This window comes from Suillus subaureus (assembly GCF_016647635.1).
Source record: "Suillus subaureus strain MN1 chromosome Unknown BJ212scaffold_11, whole genome shotgun sequence".
NCBI lineage: Eukaryota > Fungi > Basidiomycota > Agaricomycetes > Boletales > Suillaceae > Suillus > Suillus subaureus.
In genome coordinates this window covers 800,770-814,359 of record NW_024538567.1, presented here as the reverse complement: position 1 = coordinate 814,359, position 13,590 = coordinate 800,770, and the positions used below count along the sequence as shown (strand labels likewise).

Here is a 13,590-nt window from a genome sequence, read left to right as displayed (position 1 = left end):
TGCATCTGAGCAACACCAACAACGCCTACCACTACCTGCCACAGCAGCAGAAACTTCTCATGCACTATCACCTGGTGCCAAAAGATCTCGAGATGTCTCTGAGGCAGATCTGAGCCACTGAGCACTCACTGATGTTAGTAGGATATGTTCAGTTATTTTACATTTTCAGGCCCAGGCTTCAGCCCAAGCCCAAGCCCAATGTCAGGGCTGGGCCAAAATATTAGGAGGCCCATGGCCCAGGCCCAAGCCCGGCCCGCACAACACTACAGTCAATGTTATAGTCGTGAGTAACATAACCGTGTTACCCTTGGCAAGGTCAGGGTAGAGGCCAAGCATGATGTAAACACCCAGCTAAGTACTGCTATTGCGTCCGAGCAAGAATTGAGATTATGAAAATGAATGATATTACAAAAATGTTAATTGAGAACCACAGAACGATACGTCGCTGAAGGGTTGTCATAGTAGCAAGTTAGATGTTGGATCGATGGTAAGAAAAGAAAATCGAAATGTATAGGGGCTATTATTTAAGGCAAAAATATGGCGAATTTCGATTATGTAATGTTATACCTATCAGTTACTTACGAGTGCCACGAGAGTCAATCATCGACATGCATCATTCAACTGATCAATTTTGTGCTTATACTCCGTTGTGCCATGACAAAGCTATGCATCTTCGATTAACGGTCGAATATTGTGGGCCATCTCCGAGTCGTGTTGCTTCGACGATGTCACGGTGAAGCTCTTCCAGACGTATCTTGCCGTCCACTACATCACACCAATCTGCACGCCTCGTCGTGCAGCTCCGCTCGCAGGGCCATAATCTCTCGTTGTTTCTTCAGTTTCCTGCGTTCAAATTCCAACGCTCGACTTATAAAGGCGCTTCAAACAATACCATGACTGCTTTAGCTCCCATCAATGTAGCTCCTGCTCACGATGCCAGCCTGAATATGAGCTGATTGCTCCTCTTCGAGGAATCACGATTGAAAAAATGCGGAGATACGGGTTGCTCCCGAATGTCACGCAGAGGCAAACCGAAGCGATACCACACTGTGGTCAGCCTACAACGGGGCACAATGATCCCAAAGACGGCCCTCGCAAACACAACTTATAAGGCTTAGCTGGTGGAATGGGACGCTTAGTGCTTGGGTGGCCCTGTCATGCATCATCATCCAATATATCGGTTGATGGCCTAAATCAGAGTACGGGTTCCTTGGTTATTTGGCACCTCTTCCAGCCTTTGGATGTTGGGGCGCTGTCATCCTGATTCCTCTACGTCATGGATTGGTGTGTTGATACGCACACATTGCAGACCGTTCAATAATTTAACCCGACAGGTTCAACACCCCACACTTCGAAGATGTCTCTCGACTTCTTGCAATGACCCGATATCACAGACATTGCAAACTATTATCAGCGGTCTCCTTCCTCAGATTTTTTCATCTTTGAATATTCCGGTCTCATGGCTATCGACGCGTCCAAAGACTCTCAGTTGCAAGACACGCTTATGGACGAGGGAAGGCCATCTTCCTCCCTGAAGTCGAAGCATACAATGCTCCAGGGATCATCATCCGTCACTACAATCGGTCGTTTCTATATACAGGAATGCAGGGATTTTATAAGTTCATTGGGACACTCCTTGAGCTAGTTACAACGCGTTCTGGTGTGTTTACAGCACGACTGATGTCCATGTGCCTACTCATCTTCCTCAAGAACCTTCGATCCTCGTATTACATCTCCAGCCCAGCGCTCTTCTCGAGCTACTGACTCGAACTTCCTATCACCGACACTTATGCATCTGACTGCGCATCCTCTAGCCATCATTGCGGACATAGCCTCTGCATATCTTACACATCCTCCACCAGCTGGTCCGGCAGAGAAATTCTGGAGTGTCTTCATTTCCTCTGAACGTACACACGAAAGTGAGCGCCTGGTTTATTCCCTTGGCGGTAATGGGACGAGTGCCGGTGCGTAGGTGAGCAAGGGCACGAGGGAATTCGTTGTGGAGGTCCTCATAAGGGGTGGAAGCAAGCGCGGGCAATTCTATACGACCCTGATTCTGCCGACGATATCGAGGACAATGATATTCTTAGTATACGATTATCATTTGTATTGATGTTTTACTTATAGCTGTTTGTAATGTCAATATTATTGCACACAAGGACACCCTTTCACTCAGCTCTTCGACGATATACTGTGTTTACAGTAGCAACTCATACAATATAATCATACCTCGACATGCACAGTGGCGCACTAGTTCCCTGCATTCAAATTTCAACGCTCGACCTACAAATGCGCCTCAGACAATGCCATGGTCGCTTCAGCCCCGTCGATGTAGCTCCTGCTTGATGACAGTGTGAGCTGCTTACGATCGCTCTTCTTTGATGAATCACGATTCAAAAAAATATGGAGATACTATGGATCGCTCCTGAATGTAACGCGGAGGCAAGCCGCAGCGATGCTACACTGTGAGTGGTAATAACGTCAATCGTTCAACGCAACTAGGTCACCCTACAAAGGGGCACGGTGGCCTCAAAGATGACCGTGATCCAGGGCTCAGCTGGTGGGACGGGAGAAGCCTTCCATAAAGTTAGTTGCCGTGGGTTTTTCTTCGGTTTGTCGTTGTCCCACATTTACTTCCAGCAGTACCACAACGATCCACAATATCTCCACCACCATGATAGCCAATTCTCGATCGATTGCCCTCGCAGTCAACTGTGATACCGAGCTCCTGTTCTTCCATCCATACAATACTGGTACAATAATACAGAGATCTATCGTGAGCTGAATTGCGCTTTCTTTGACTGCACATACACATTTCAATCGCTAGCTTCTTCAATTTCCTGTCTCCACCGATTCTGGATATCAATCGTCTCTCGGAATATCTTGTATTTAGCATCTAGCAGTTTCTTCACTTTCGGTGAAGCGCCAGGGGCCACGAGAGTACCAGCCGGCGTCATTTCGACCTGAATGACAACAATCAGCATATACACTCAGTGTGGTACATAGGACGTCTTACCATAATCTTCCACATGTCTTCTCCGACCTTGACACCCTCCGCTGCAATCCTTCCTAACATCGCTGCACCGAGAACCACCGCCTCGGAATGTGACTTGGGCAGGATGACGGGGATGTTGCACGTGTCCGCAAAGAGCTGCATCATTACCACATTCTTTGCCTGTCCACCGGACATATACAGAGATGTGATGTCATGCCCTGCCGTGTTGAGAGCCTCGACAATGTGGCGTGTTTGGAGGGCGATAGCCTCGAGGGTAAGGTAATACTTGCGAGCGAGGTCGGCGATAGATGATTCCTGAAGATCACTTTAGCCACAGTTCAGTTCTCGATCGAAGTGGCGACCTACCAGCTCAAGACCGACAATGGATCCTCTCATTCGAGGGTCGGCAATCGGAGACCTGTTTCCTGCGATAGACATGAACAAAGATATTAACATCACGCTGTAGCTCATCTCACCATGGAAATCGGGATAGAAATGTATATGCTTCGTAAGCTCCGTGTAAGTATCAACATGATTCTCATGGCGCAATTTTTCGAGGACATCCAGCAAGACTATAGACAGACGTGAGAACACTGTTCATTACTCCAGCATGAAGAGCTACACGAACCAGTATGGATAGCTTTTCCCTCTTGCTTTGCACGCTCTTTGAGTTCGGGATACGCGATATGAGTGGTGATGATGAAGTCAATAAGCTGTCCTGTGGACGACTGGCCCCCTTCATTCATCCACCAGCCAGGGAATGCTGCATCCTGTAAGAATGTATCGTTGGGACATCGATCGATATGCAGAATGGCAATGAAATACCTTGTATGGGCCCCATACACCCTTTACAAAGACACCTTCTCGACTCTGAAACAAAGTTTTCGTCACTATAAAGATAGATTGTGCAGGTAACTTACCTGAACAATATGACAAGTGCTAGTTCCGGCAACAGCAGCCAAACGGTGCCGAGACTCGTCAAGAGAGGGAAGTACAGCTGAGAGCTGACCGTTCTCCGTGTATCGAGCGGCAACTGTGCCCATCCAGCCAGCATACCTAGCATGACGCAGGAACATCCATATCAACGTACATGCATTGATGGAATATGACGTACGCGTCGATCAGGCCACTTCCAACAGCAGTGCCTTCCACAAGTCCAAGTTCTTCAGCTGCCTGTCGAGACAAGCCTTGACCGACTGGGCTTCCGGCAGTCTGCACTCGGCCGTGGGCTGTGCCCATCTGCTTCCAGTTACCATCATCGATGAGTTCACCGAGACCAATGCGTTCGAAGAAGTCCGGTTGCCAGCCTTTGTCGGGAACAAAAGAACATTTGCACGTAGTCGAACAATAGGAGCGTGTGCTATCTCCAGTTGCTTTATATGTGAAGAAATCGGGAAGGTCAAAGAATTGGCATCGAGCAAACAGGGCAGGGTCCATGTGCTTCTTGAGCCAAAGAATCTTAGGTACCTCCATCTCAAGCTGGTCGCAAAGTAGAATTAGCGAAGTATACCGGATTAGTAGCTGTTACATACACTCATGGTTCCGCCAACATAATTCAAGACAATCGACCCGGTGGAGTTGATGAGCTCAGCCTCTTTCTCAGCGCGATGGTCTGCCCACAGAATGATGTTCCGATCACCATTCTTTCCGATATCATTGCCTTTGGTCACTGTTATCGGATTCGCGTCAAAATCTGACACGGCGAGAGAGCAGGTGGCATCGAAGCCAAGTCCCTTGACTGCGGCTGCGGGAACGTTAGACTCTTTTAACACTTCCTTCACCGCGGTACAGATCTGTTCCCAAATATTGTTCGTTGATTGCTCGAAGATACGGTGATCGTGCTTATCGCGCCAGGTGATGGTGTCCTTTGTGGAGGACGCTTTGATCTCGCCATTTTGTGCGACGAGAGAGGCACGAGCAGAGCCAGTGCCGACATCAATACCGATGAAGTAGGGTGTGTTACTTCCCATTGCAATGGGCGGGGCTATGTGATTAATTGATGGTGGTAGTGATGGTCAGGGAGGGAAATAAGTGTGATTGAATCGAGTTGGAATTCCTATGCATAGTACGACATTGGAAACTCCACACGTTGCTCGGTAGCCGGCACGGGACATCCAATACGATCATGTCACTGCCATACCGTGGAGATGTATTTCAATACCACGGCAGATCAGCTGGGACGCGTTCAAGGACCATCGAAGGAGGCAAGTTGATGATTGTATCTTATCGAGTCTTGACTTTCAAATTCAATTATGCCACCGCATCATGTCTTCGCGTCTGATAATCTGATAATCAGGCAGTTCATTTGAACCACCGCTAATGCAACACTGTCTCATATGTTTTCCGAGTCTGTGTAGCCGATGATCTCCTTGGCGTTAACATAGATATTTTCCGTCATCATATGTCAGTTTAGACATGGATATACGGAAAGATCGCCATATGTTGAGTACGCTATCGAACTTGATCGACATGATTCATCCAAGGCGCAGCCAGTAAATCATATCAAAAAGACTGAAGTTTGTCCATCAAAATCGCCCACTCAAGTACAGTCACCCCTTTCTTCAACACCTCCTCCTTCATCTCTCTGTCCCTCGTTTCCTCTCGCAATCGGGCAAATGCACGTAGGTGTTCCTCGCGCCGAATTCCGAGACTAGCAAGTACAGGCGCTATATGAAGCAATGTCGGTTCGCAGGACGCAAGCACCATTTCAACCGATGATGTAGAAGTTGAACGAACGCCCATCACGGGTGCAGAAGGCCAGCCTCTACTAGGATGGCTACGTGGAGGCGAGGTACTGTTGCTATTGGAACTCCTGGTTGGTGTTGGTTCTTGCGGAAAGGTGGCTGGCTGTGGTTGTAGTGGTGAGGTTCTGATATGTTTGGATAGAGCATTGAGTTCAGCCATTGTATATATCCGTTCAGAACGTGTCGGGCTTGGAGGAGCACCCCGTTTGTCGCGTTTTGCTTTCTTCCCCTGAGGTGACCAGTTTGTGTTGAGATCAGACGGTGTGTATATTCTCTCCGAGCGATATGTCTGAGAAACACTCGAGCGGCTTCTTCTGAGTCCTGATTTCAGGTTCTGTACGTTCTGGTGGTCAACATCATGTTCGATTTGATGATGTACGAAGGCAGACCTCTATATCTCTGGGTACTGGCGGCGACTTGCTTCGCCACTCCTGGGTCCGTTGAGCGGCATCGGCGGCGATATTTCCAACCACGTTCCCGAATTCATCCTTATCGTTTCTCGCAACATCTTCCCTCCACATCGAGACCTTCGTTCCGCGTTCCATGACTTTCGATCTTGCGTCGGATCCATGGCGCTTTATAGTGCCTGCATTCTGTTGCCGCTTGTCCGATGAATGTACGGTCTCTTGATCGTTAAGCCCCGCATCAAGCACGCGCCTCGCAAGCTCCTCGGCGTAAAGATATTCCTCCTGTTGCAGATCAGGCGCCTCGCCCATAGTCGATTTCATGTTTCTCCGCCCACTCCCCATAAACCCCATAAACCCCACTATATCGTGCGGCATCTTCTACCTCCTCCTTGTGGACATGCACCTGCGTGATACCATCAAACCCCCGCATCTCCGACGTAGTCTCAAAGTCGACGTCCTGGGTTACAGCATCAAAGTCATCATTCACGATCTGGACTGTCGTCGGTGCTCGGGGATGTCTGTGTCTGCGAGCCACGGGGGCTGGAACGGCTACAATCTCATGAGATGAATCTTGATGCCCATCGATGAGTTCAAATCAGTGGATCAATCGCTCGATAGTGATACTCACCGCTATCTGACCGTCGATACCGCATTTTTCCGCAATGGACAGCGGACCTGGGTGTTTCCTGTGTACCCTGATGCGATGATCCTTTGTCGATGTCGAGGGTAAGATCAGGAGACAAGCATGTGCCACTCTCGGTTTGTTCCCGAACCCGAGGGAAACACGAGGCCTCTTGCGTTTGAACCTTTGAACGTGGTGCCTGGTTTACTCCACCTTTTGCAATCTGATCACGCAGAATGAAGCGGCTATTGACTCGAGCTGAAATGCCCCCTACACGTGTTTTTAAGAGTGTGGGATATCGTCCGTTTTTCATCGGTGGAAGGATGGTGTTTGGATTGAACGGCTAATCAAATAATTAGGCGGTAATATACAATGCGGAAAAATCCATGCTGCAGTACAACATTAATAAGATAGTGCAGATATCAAAAAACACCTAGCAAATAATAAAAACGGAAGGGGAATGTGCTACGCGGTTGACCAGTTATTTCTTCGTCTTGCTCTTTTTACTGCTTGATGCCCCTGCTTTCTCTTCTGCCTGATATGATATTAGCGAAGATCGTCGTGCCTCGAATAGATACTCACCTTCCGTTTTGTTCCCTTTCCGTCTTTAATGGTTTTGCTTTTTGATTTTGCGTCGTCGGCCTTCGATTTCTTCGGCGAGGTTTTAGGTTGTACTGAGAAGAAGCCATCAAGACGACCTTGTTGCTTTGCGTTTAAGAATTTTTGTAGCTTCTCGGCACCTTTGCGGACTCTGTCCTCACTGTATGCGCGTCAGTTGGTGGCTGTGCAGGTGGAAGATCGTACCTACTTGAATCCTTTCTCAGTGACCAGAAACTGCACAAGACCATCGATATCTGGGTCTTTCCACTCGAGCTGACAAGAACGTAAGCAGTCATGTTAATGGAACAGCAGTGAATTGATTTCATACCTCAACCTCAGAAGCCGGGACTACATCTGGTTTTTCGAATAATTTCTTTGCCTCTTCCCAGGGCCACTCTTCGGGGACTTGTACGCCTCCCTTTTTCTTCTTGGCGCCATCTTCTGCATCGGCAGCTTTCTCCTCCTTCTCTGCCTGCCTGAGTAAAGTGGCCGCGTCGGAGACATGAAGTTGTGTAGGACTGGAATCACGTACTTCTCTCGCAAATGCTCGACGACCCCTGCAAGCCCACCGTACTCTCGTATGAGTTTTAAAGCACTCTTCGGTCCAACTCCTCTTATTGGCTCGAGATAGTCGCAACCAAGTAATATACAGAGGTCGATGAACTTGGAAAACTTCAGTTTCAGGACGAATCAGGGAGCAGATAGAGAACAGACCTGTGACATGTCCATTTCGAGACCTTCGAGTGCCTTCTGGAGGTTTATCTCACTTATAGGTGCTTTCTTTGCCTCGGAGAATGTCAGGTGCCGGTAGAGGATGGGTGCGTTGAAAGTGAGGGTGTCCATATCTTCCGAACCTGCTGCATATACCTGAATTTCAGTGAGTACCAACGTCGACGAAATAACATGTTGCAGACCTTGCCTCCCCTGGCGAGCTCTGCACATTGTGCTTCTGCTTCGGATGGTGCCTGAGAGGGAATTAACAACCGAGCTACAGAGTACATTAAAAGACATACCACGATGACAGGGATACCCATGAGTTTCAATAGCTTTCTACATTCTTCGTTGTGCTCTTTTGTGACTTTGACGGTTCGTCTAGAGAGCCTGTCGACATCCTCTGCGGTACCGGTTTCTTTAGCCTCTTCACCCTCTTCCTTGGCTTCCTCCCGCCTTTCAAAACGTTTTGAGAGCTGCGAGAACGTGAGGGCGATGCATACGCGGTATGATTGAGCCACGTACCACACCCGACTTGAGTTCGGGAGGCTTACCATCGAATACATACGCAGGTTTGATGCCATTCTCGACTATACGTATAGTACGATAGAAGAAACCCATCAAGTGACTCGTTGTCTCTCCCGCGTCGTTTGTGAGCATCTCGCCATCCTTCTGGCGGACAGCAATAAGGAACTGGTATATGGACATGGACGCGTCTATAGCGACTTTGCGTCCGAAGAGCGTCTTTATGTCGTGTTCTGTAATAGCCTTTGGTGCATGCTCGGAGATGAGCGCGGTGAGTCCTTTGATTCCCATTGTTTGTTTATTGTATTCGATGTTAACGTCGTGGACAGTGGTGAGGAGGCGTGTGACAACGTGCGCGTGACAGTCGTGATGCGATTGTGACTTAACGCGATGTGACCCCTTTTGCGGGGGTTGGTCTAATGTGTTCTTCTCAAGGGACAAGTAGGGACGGTAGAATCTAGATGGGTACATGAGCCATTCACTTTCTTTGCATGAGGTGGTCGGTTTTCGTCCACACAAACGCAGGCGCTTCTCACCTCACGAGGACCACGATGTCGACCTTGAAACTAAATCCGTGACAGAAGGTGCGTGGTTGCCCAGAACTTTCTGTGTAACCTGCGCCTGATATCTTTCAGATGAAGCCGACCTTGGAATACGCCAACTTATTGCTGAGGAGATCGACCTGGAAATTGCTATCCGCCAACGCCTTCTAAGCACCATCGACTCTCGTATAACATGGGCACTTATGCTACAGGAGGCTCTCGTTCGGGACTCATCCACTCCAGCTCCTGATGCTACACCAGACGACTTTCAAGAAGCTGCTTTAGACGCTCTTAACGCTGTCGAAGTACCTTGCGCATTCTTATTTGATCGAGAAGAGTCAGTATACGACGATGCTGAACCTCCCTCTCTTCGTTCATTCTCCCCTGTGGCCCCAACACTGCGAGAGCGAATACCTCCAAAGGTCAGGCCGACGCGTACGGCTGCAGCAAAACTCCACCCGCAGAAAAAGCTACTCTATATCCGTCTGCCCCCTTCACAGATAGCCGTCGATGAGCAGATTGCTATTCTCACTTGCCCTACTTGTACTCGCACGCAGTTCAGCACCCTTCAAGGGCTCTTGAATCACGCGAGGCTCGCTCATGGTATTGAGTGGGCCAGCCACGACGCGTGCATCACGGCTTGTGCTGTTCCGGTATCCTCCAGTGACGAGGTGGAGAAAGATCGGGTTGAGGAGGAAGGTGTTGAAGTACCTTGGGGAGGAAGTGTCGTCGGTCTACAGCGACTTTTCGAACGAGCCGTCGGTGTCAATCTGCTCGCGTCTCTTGTTTCTGAAGAAGGGCAGGGAGCTGCTGGTGCGGCAGCCATACCCAGTACCCTACTTTCACGCACCCTCGGTTTACATGCAGACTCCCCTGCTCTTGCTCTATTTCTTGGCAGAACCCCAAAACGGAGATGCATACATGCTTATGAGGAAGATACAGATGTTGACATCCTTAGTATCGACATTGCTCCACGCAGACCCTCCTCCACTTTCGAAAGTAGGGAAGGAGTTACGAGGAGAGCAGACGAGGGCGATCATCATCATCCTTGGCGAATGGCTTTTCCGCATCGAAATAGAGCTCGGCCTGAACTCGATCTTGTTGTTGACGTGCCTGCCCTTGTTGATAACGTTGCAGAAAACACAACAACTTCTGCGATACCAGGAAGCACAACTTCACGCTTCCATATCACCGCTCGTGTGCATATCACAGATAGAAGTTTATTTATATCTCCAAGTATGCTCACATTTTACCCCATATTAATTAGATTTGATCGTATCTGTGTAGGTCGACGTGTAGACCTCAGTATTCCGCCATCGCATACTCACCGGTGGATGCTCAGTGTTACTGCTCCTTCTTATGTGCGTGCATTCTTTTCTTTTCCTCTGAGCCTTATGATATACATCCACGTTTCTGTAGTCGATACCTCTAGCTTCATTCATGATACGCTTGACAGTTTTGGCGGTGGCTCCATCTGATAATACACAACGGCAACCTTGTACTGTGGAAAAAATGCCCTTCGCCATCATAGGCTCATCGTCTGAGCCCTTTCTTGCAAAGGTCGTGATGGAGTGGGCCAGTGGCGGAAGAATGGAAGTAGAACATTGGATCGATGTATGTCTTACTTTTGGCCTCGCGTCACTCATATTCAGCCTTCACGTAGCTTGACCCTGGGAATGCAGCGAGCTCTGTTCTTGGTTCAGAACAAGTTCACGATGTCGAACTTGATAGAGGGACACGCCTCCTCCCTGTCCCTCTCGGTCCTCCACCGCCTATTCCTTCCTTGGAACGTGAACCTGCGGAGATTACAAGACAATCTATGACAAAATCTCAAGAATCTATAAATGAATTAGGATACGAGAAGGTTCTGCGGAGTTTGTTGCCAAGAGTTCCTATGACGCTCAAAGGTATTTCTGGCTAGTTCATCTGCAATTTTCTGATATGACGTTACCATAGATATGAAATTCCGTTCACCTTTCCAGGTACCATATAAGCTCGTTCCCTCCCCGGCGCATCTTCTGGCGCTTGTACCTGGGAGACGGAAAGCCATCGAAGTGCGTATTTTTGTCGGTATCGACTTTTCTGGCGTCATGTTTTTAAACTTGTTCGTAGTGGGGAAGAGCCCGAGCCTTGCAAGCACTTTATGTCCAACATGCCAGCTCGGCTTCGGCAGAATTGATTTCCCTCACTGTTGGTGATGTTTATGCCTTTTTGGAAGATTCAGGGCTTTTTCCGCGTTCGTCTTCGAAGATCGAAGTTCCCGTTCCGAAGTGCGAAAGATAAGAAGGACAAAGTCAAGGACAAGGACAGGGAGACAGAATCCACACCTTTGCCAGTGGATGAACCCTGCTTTGTCTGTGGTATAAAGAAACGTTTCCACCCCGCACTTGCCGTCACTGCCAAAGTGAAGAAGGAGCCTATTTTCGACGAGACAGTAACCTGGGTTTGCGATATCGTTCCGCCACACGAACTTGAACGGGGTTTACGAATACCCACTGTTGATTTGACGAAGATTTTTGGAGGTGGACTAGAAACTGCCCTATACGCCGGGGCAACCGCGGAAGATGGGCGAGCGCTTCCACATCAATCTATGGCTTCTTCTCAAACGCTCAGACCCTGGCGTTATTCTCCTCGGCAGATTGTCTCGTTAAGTCCGCCAGACCTCATTCTTACTATTCATAGGAGCGTCGGATCTTTGCGACTTTCGCATTTTCCCGAACTTCCCTCTCCCTCTCTGGACAATCGTCGTACAAATTCAGAGGTTGAAGAAGCGTTCGCACCATCAGCGCTACTAGCCGCTGTGCTCAAACCGTTTATTGCCGTCCTCGTGCGCTCTGCAGTGGACGTTGCAAAACGGGATATTGCGATTGCATCTGGTGTTGGAAACAGTAGTACTGTTGCAGTTGCTGGACAAGGCAAGGTGGCACGAACTAAGCGAGGAAGAAAAGTAGGGTCTGTTCTAACTCCAGGACACCTCTTACGAGGGCTGTCATTGCCTAATCCTGTCCATGGTGACGGGCTCGCTACGACTACTCTCAAAGACATGTTGGGGCTTTGTCTGGCGGGAGTGAGAGTCCCTGTAGAGTTTGGACGATCGTTGACGCGAGCTTCTCTCCGTCAGATTGTGGATCGGGATGGCAGTGTAGAAATGAGGGAGGCGGATGAAGGCGATGTGGTTAAAGTGGAACCGCCGTGAATCTTTATTTAGTGGGACTTGGTATTTGAGGTGATGTGCATTCTCTCTGAGTTCGACGGTGCGGGCAAGTACGGCCTTTTTTGTATATCCACTGTGATCCTTGGGCTCTGCAAAACAGAATGCACGCCTTCCGAAAATGGTGAGTCTCTTGCGCTTGTAATATTCTGGAGCGGGTGGTTGATGTTGAGGCTCGCCAGGATCTCCCTGCCTTGGGAGTGATGGGTCAACAGATCCTATTCTAAATATACTGCACATGTTTTGCGGAAAATATGTCCGGTACTCAGTGTAACAATGTTGCAGTTGGGTGTTACAATCGGCGCGCGCTCTCGCAAATGATATTTGGTAATGTGTAATTCAGGAGACCTCCATTATGATGCAAAACACGACGGTAAATCCATTTCGCAGATTAGTGTCTTCGCTGATGCGCATTGCATGGCTTTCAATCATGGGCCTTGCCTCCGATAGCCCTTGTCTGTCTACCACATGACACTGCGGCAATTACGTATAGATGTTGGAGCTTGCTTTTCACGATGCATGGGTGACTAGCATCTACCAGATCAACGACCGCGATGTACGGTACCGGTGAGAAATCGGAGAAGCCTTTGGTAGCACACAATGCCTGATCGCATCGTACGCATGAGTCTTTCTTATTCAAGACATCGATATGAAGGGTACCTATACGTCCCCAAACCCATATCAAGAAGGTCAATTATCCGAGAACTTCACCCAGAATGGACAGAGGGAGTACGTCGCTCTCGCTTTTGGAACATTCTTGAATCAACGAGCCTTCGAGCTGCACGTCGTTCTCCAGGCGGATGGCCCTACAACGTTCTTTCATTTAACGGAACCTTGTCAATTGCAATACTATTAATAATACACAATATCCTTCAGAGTGAGTATCTTGAATTTTGAACATTTCGGAATCATGATTTTTTTTTCATGCACTAGGAACTGTAGTGCTGGTCAACTAGTCCCAAGTTTGGATATGCTGCACACACATTTTGGACGCGCCCCAATTGCAAATGCCTTTTGGTAATGTATACCTCAAACAGACCTCGTGCTTGATCATGATGCATGATGGATAGTGTGATGCAAAACTCCGAGTTTATCGTGAATCCGTTCTGCAGAATACCAGTTACCGCCATGACATCAGTCGCAACTCGGTGACTCTGATCGGCATCGGCACTTTGCGCTCAACGTAAGTCACCATAGTTGTTATCGATCCTATCTCTGCGCACTTTGGTGTGC

The 13,590-nt window shown here is 48.6% G+C and overlaps 4 protein-coding genes across 4 annotated transcripts; 1 reads left to right on the top strand and 3 right to left on the bottom strand.

The window, feature by feature from the left end:
• Positions 1–2,767: 2,767 nt before the first annotated feature.
• Positions 2,768–5,237, bottom strand: BJ212DRAFT_102035 (uncharacterized protein). Its single transcript, XM_041328862.1, has 9 exons — positions 4,528–5,237; positions 4,110–4,474; positions 3,916–4,051; positions 3,821–3,865; positions 3,624–3,765; positions 3,472–3,567; positions 3,362–3,420; positions 3,017–3,310; positions 2,768–2,963 (listed from the first exon to the last, which is right to left on the bottom strand). The coding sequence occupies exons 1-9, from the start codon at positions 4,963–4,965 to the stop codon at positions 2,817–2,819; spliced, it is 1,722 nt and encodes a 573-aa protein (XP_041194532.1). The 5' UTR covers positions 4,966–5,237; the 3' UTR covers positions 2,768–2,816.
• A 260-nt stretch (positions 5,238–5,497) lies between these two features.
• BJ212DRAFT_1479652 (uncharacterized protein) lies at positions 5,498–7,081 on the bottom strand (the record flags this gene model as incomplete). Its single annotated transcript, XM_041339928.1, has 4 exons — positions 5,498–6,073; positions 6,129–6,428; positions 6,493–6,716; positions 6,775–7,081. 4 exons carry the CDS (start codon positions 7,079–7,081, stop codon positions 5,498–5,500), a joined length of 1,407 nt encoding a protein of 468 aa, XP_041194531.1.
• Positions 7,082–7,249: 168 nt separating this feature from the next.
• BJ212DRAFT_1446439 (PIN domain-like protein) lies at positions 7,250–8,895 on the bottom strand (the record flags this gene model as incomplete). Its single annotated transcript, XM_041338246.1, has 9 exons — positions 7,250–7,303; positions 7,351–7,528; positions 7,577–7,641; positions 7,697–7,844; positions 7,901–8,031; positions 8,083–8,235; positions 8,283–8,333; positions 8,382–8,555; positions 8,605–8,895. The coding sequence occupies 9 exons, from the start codon at positions 8,893–8,895 to the stop codon at positions 7,250–7,252; spliced, it is 1,245 nt and encodes a 414-aa protein (XP_041194530.1).
• A 178-nt stretch (positions 8,896–9,073) lies between these two features.
• Positions 9,074–12,342, top strand: BJ212DRAFT_1479650 (uncharacterized protein; the record flags this gene model as incomplete). The annotated part of the gene is made up of 8 exons (XM_041339927.1): positions 9,074–9,188; positions 9,240–10,382; positions 10,434–10,507; positions 10,566–10,760; positions 10,810–11,053; positions 11,103–11,200; positions 11,259–11,345; positions 11,404–12,342. 8 exons carry the CDS (start codon positions 9,074–9,076, stop codon positions 12,340–12,342), a joined length of 2,895 nt encoding a protein of 964 aa, XP_041194529.1.
• Between the last annotated feature and the right edge of the window lie 1,248 nt (positions 12,343–13,590).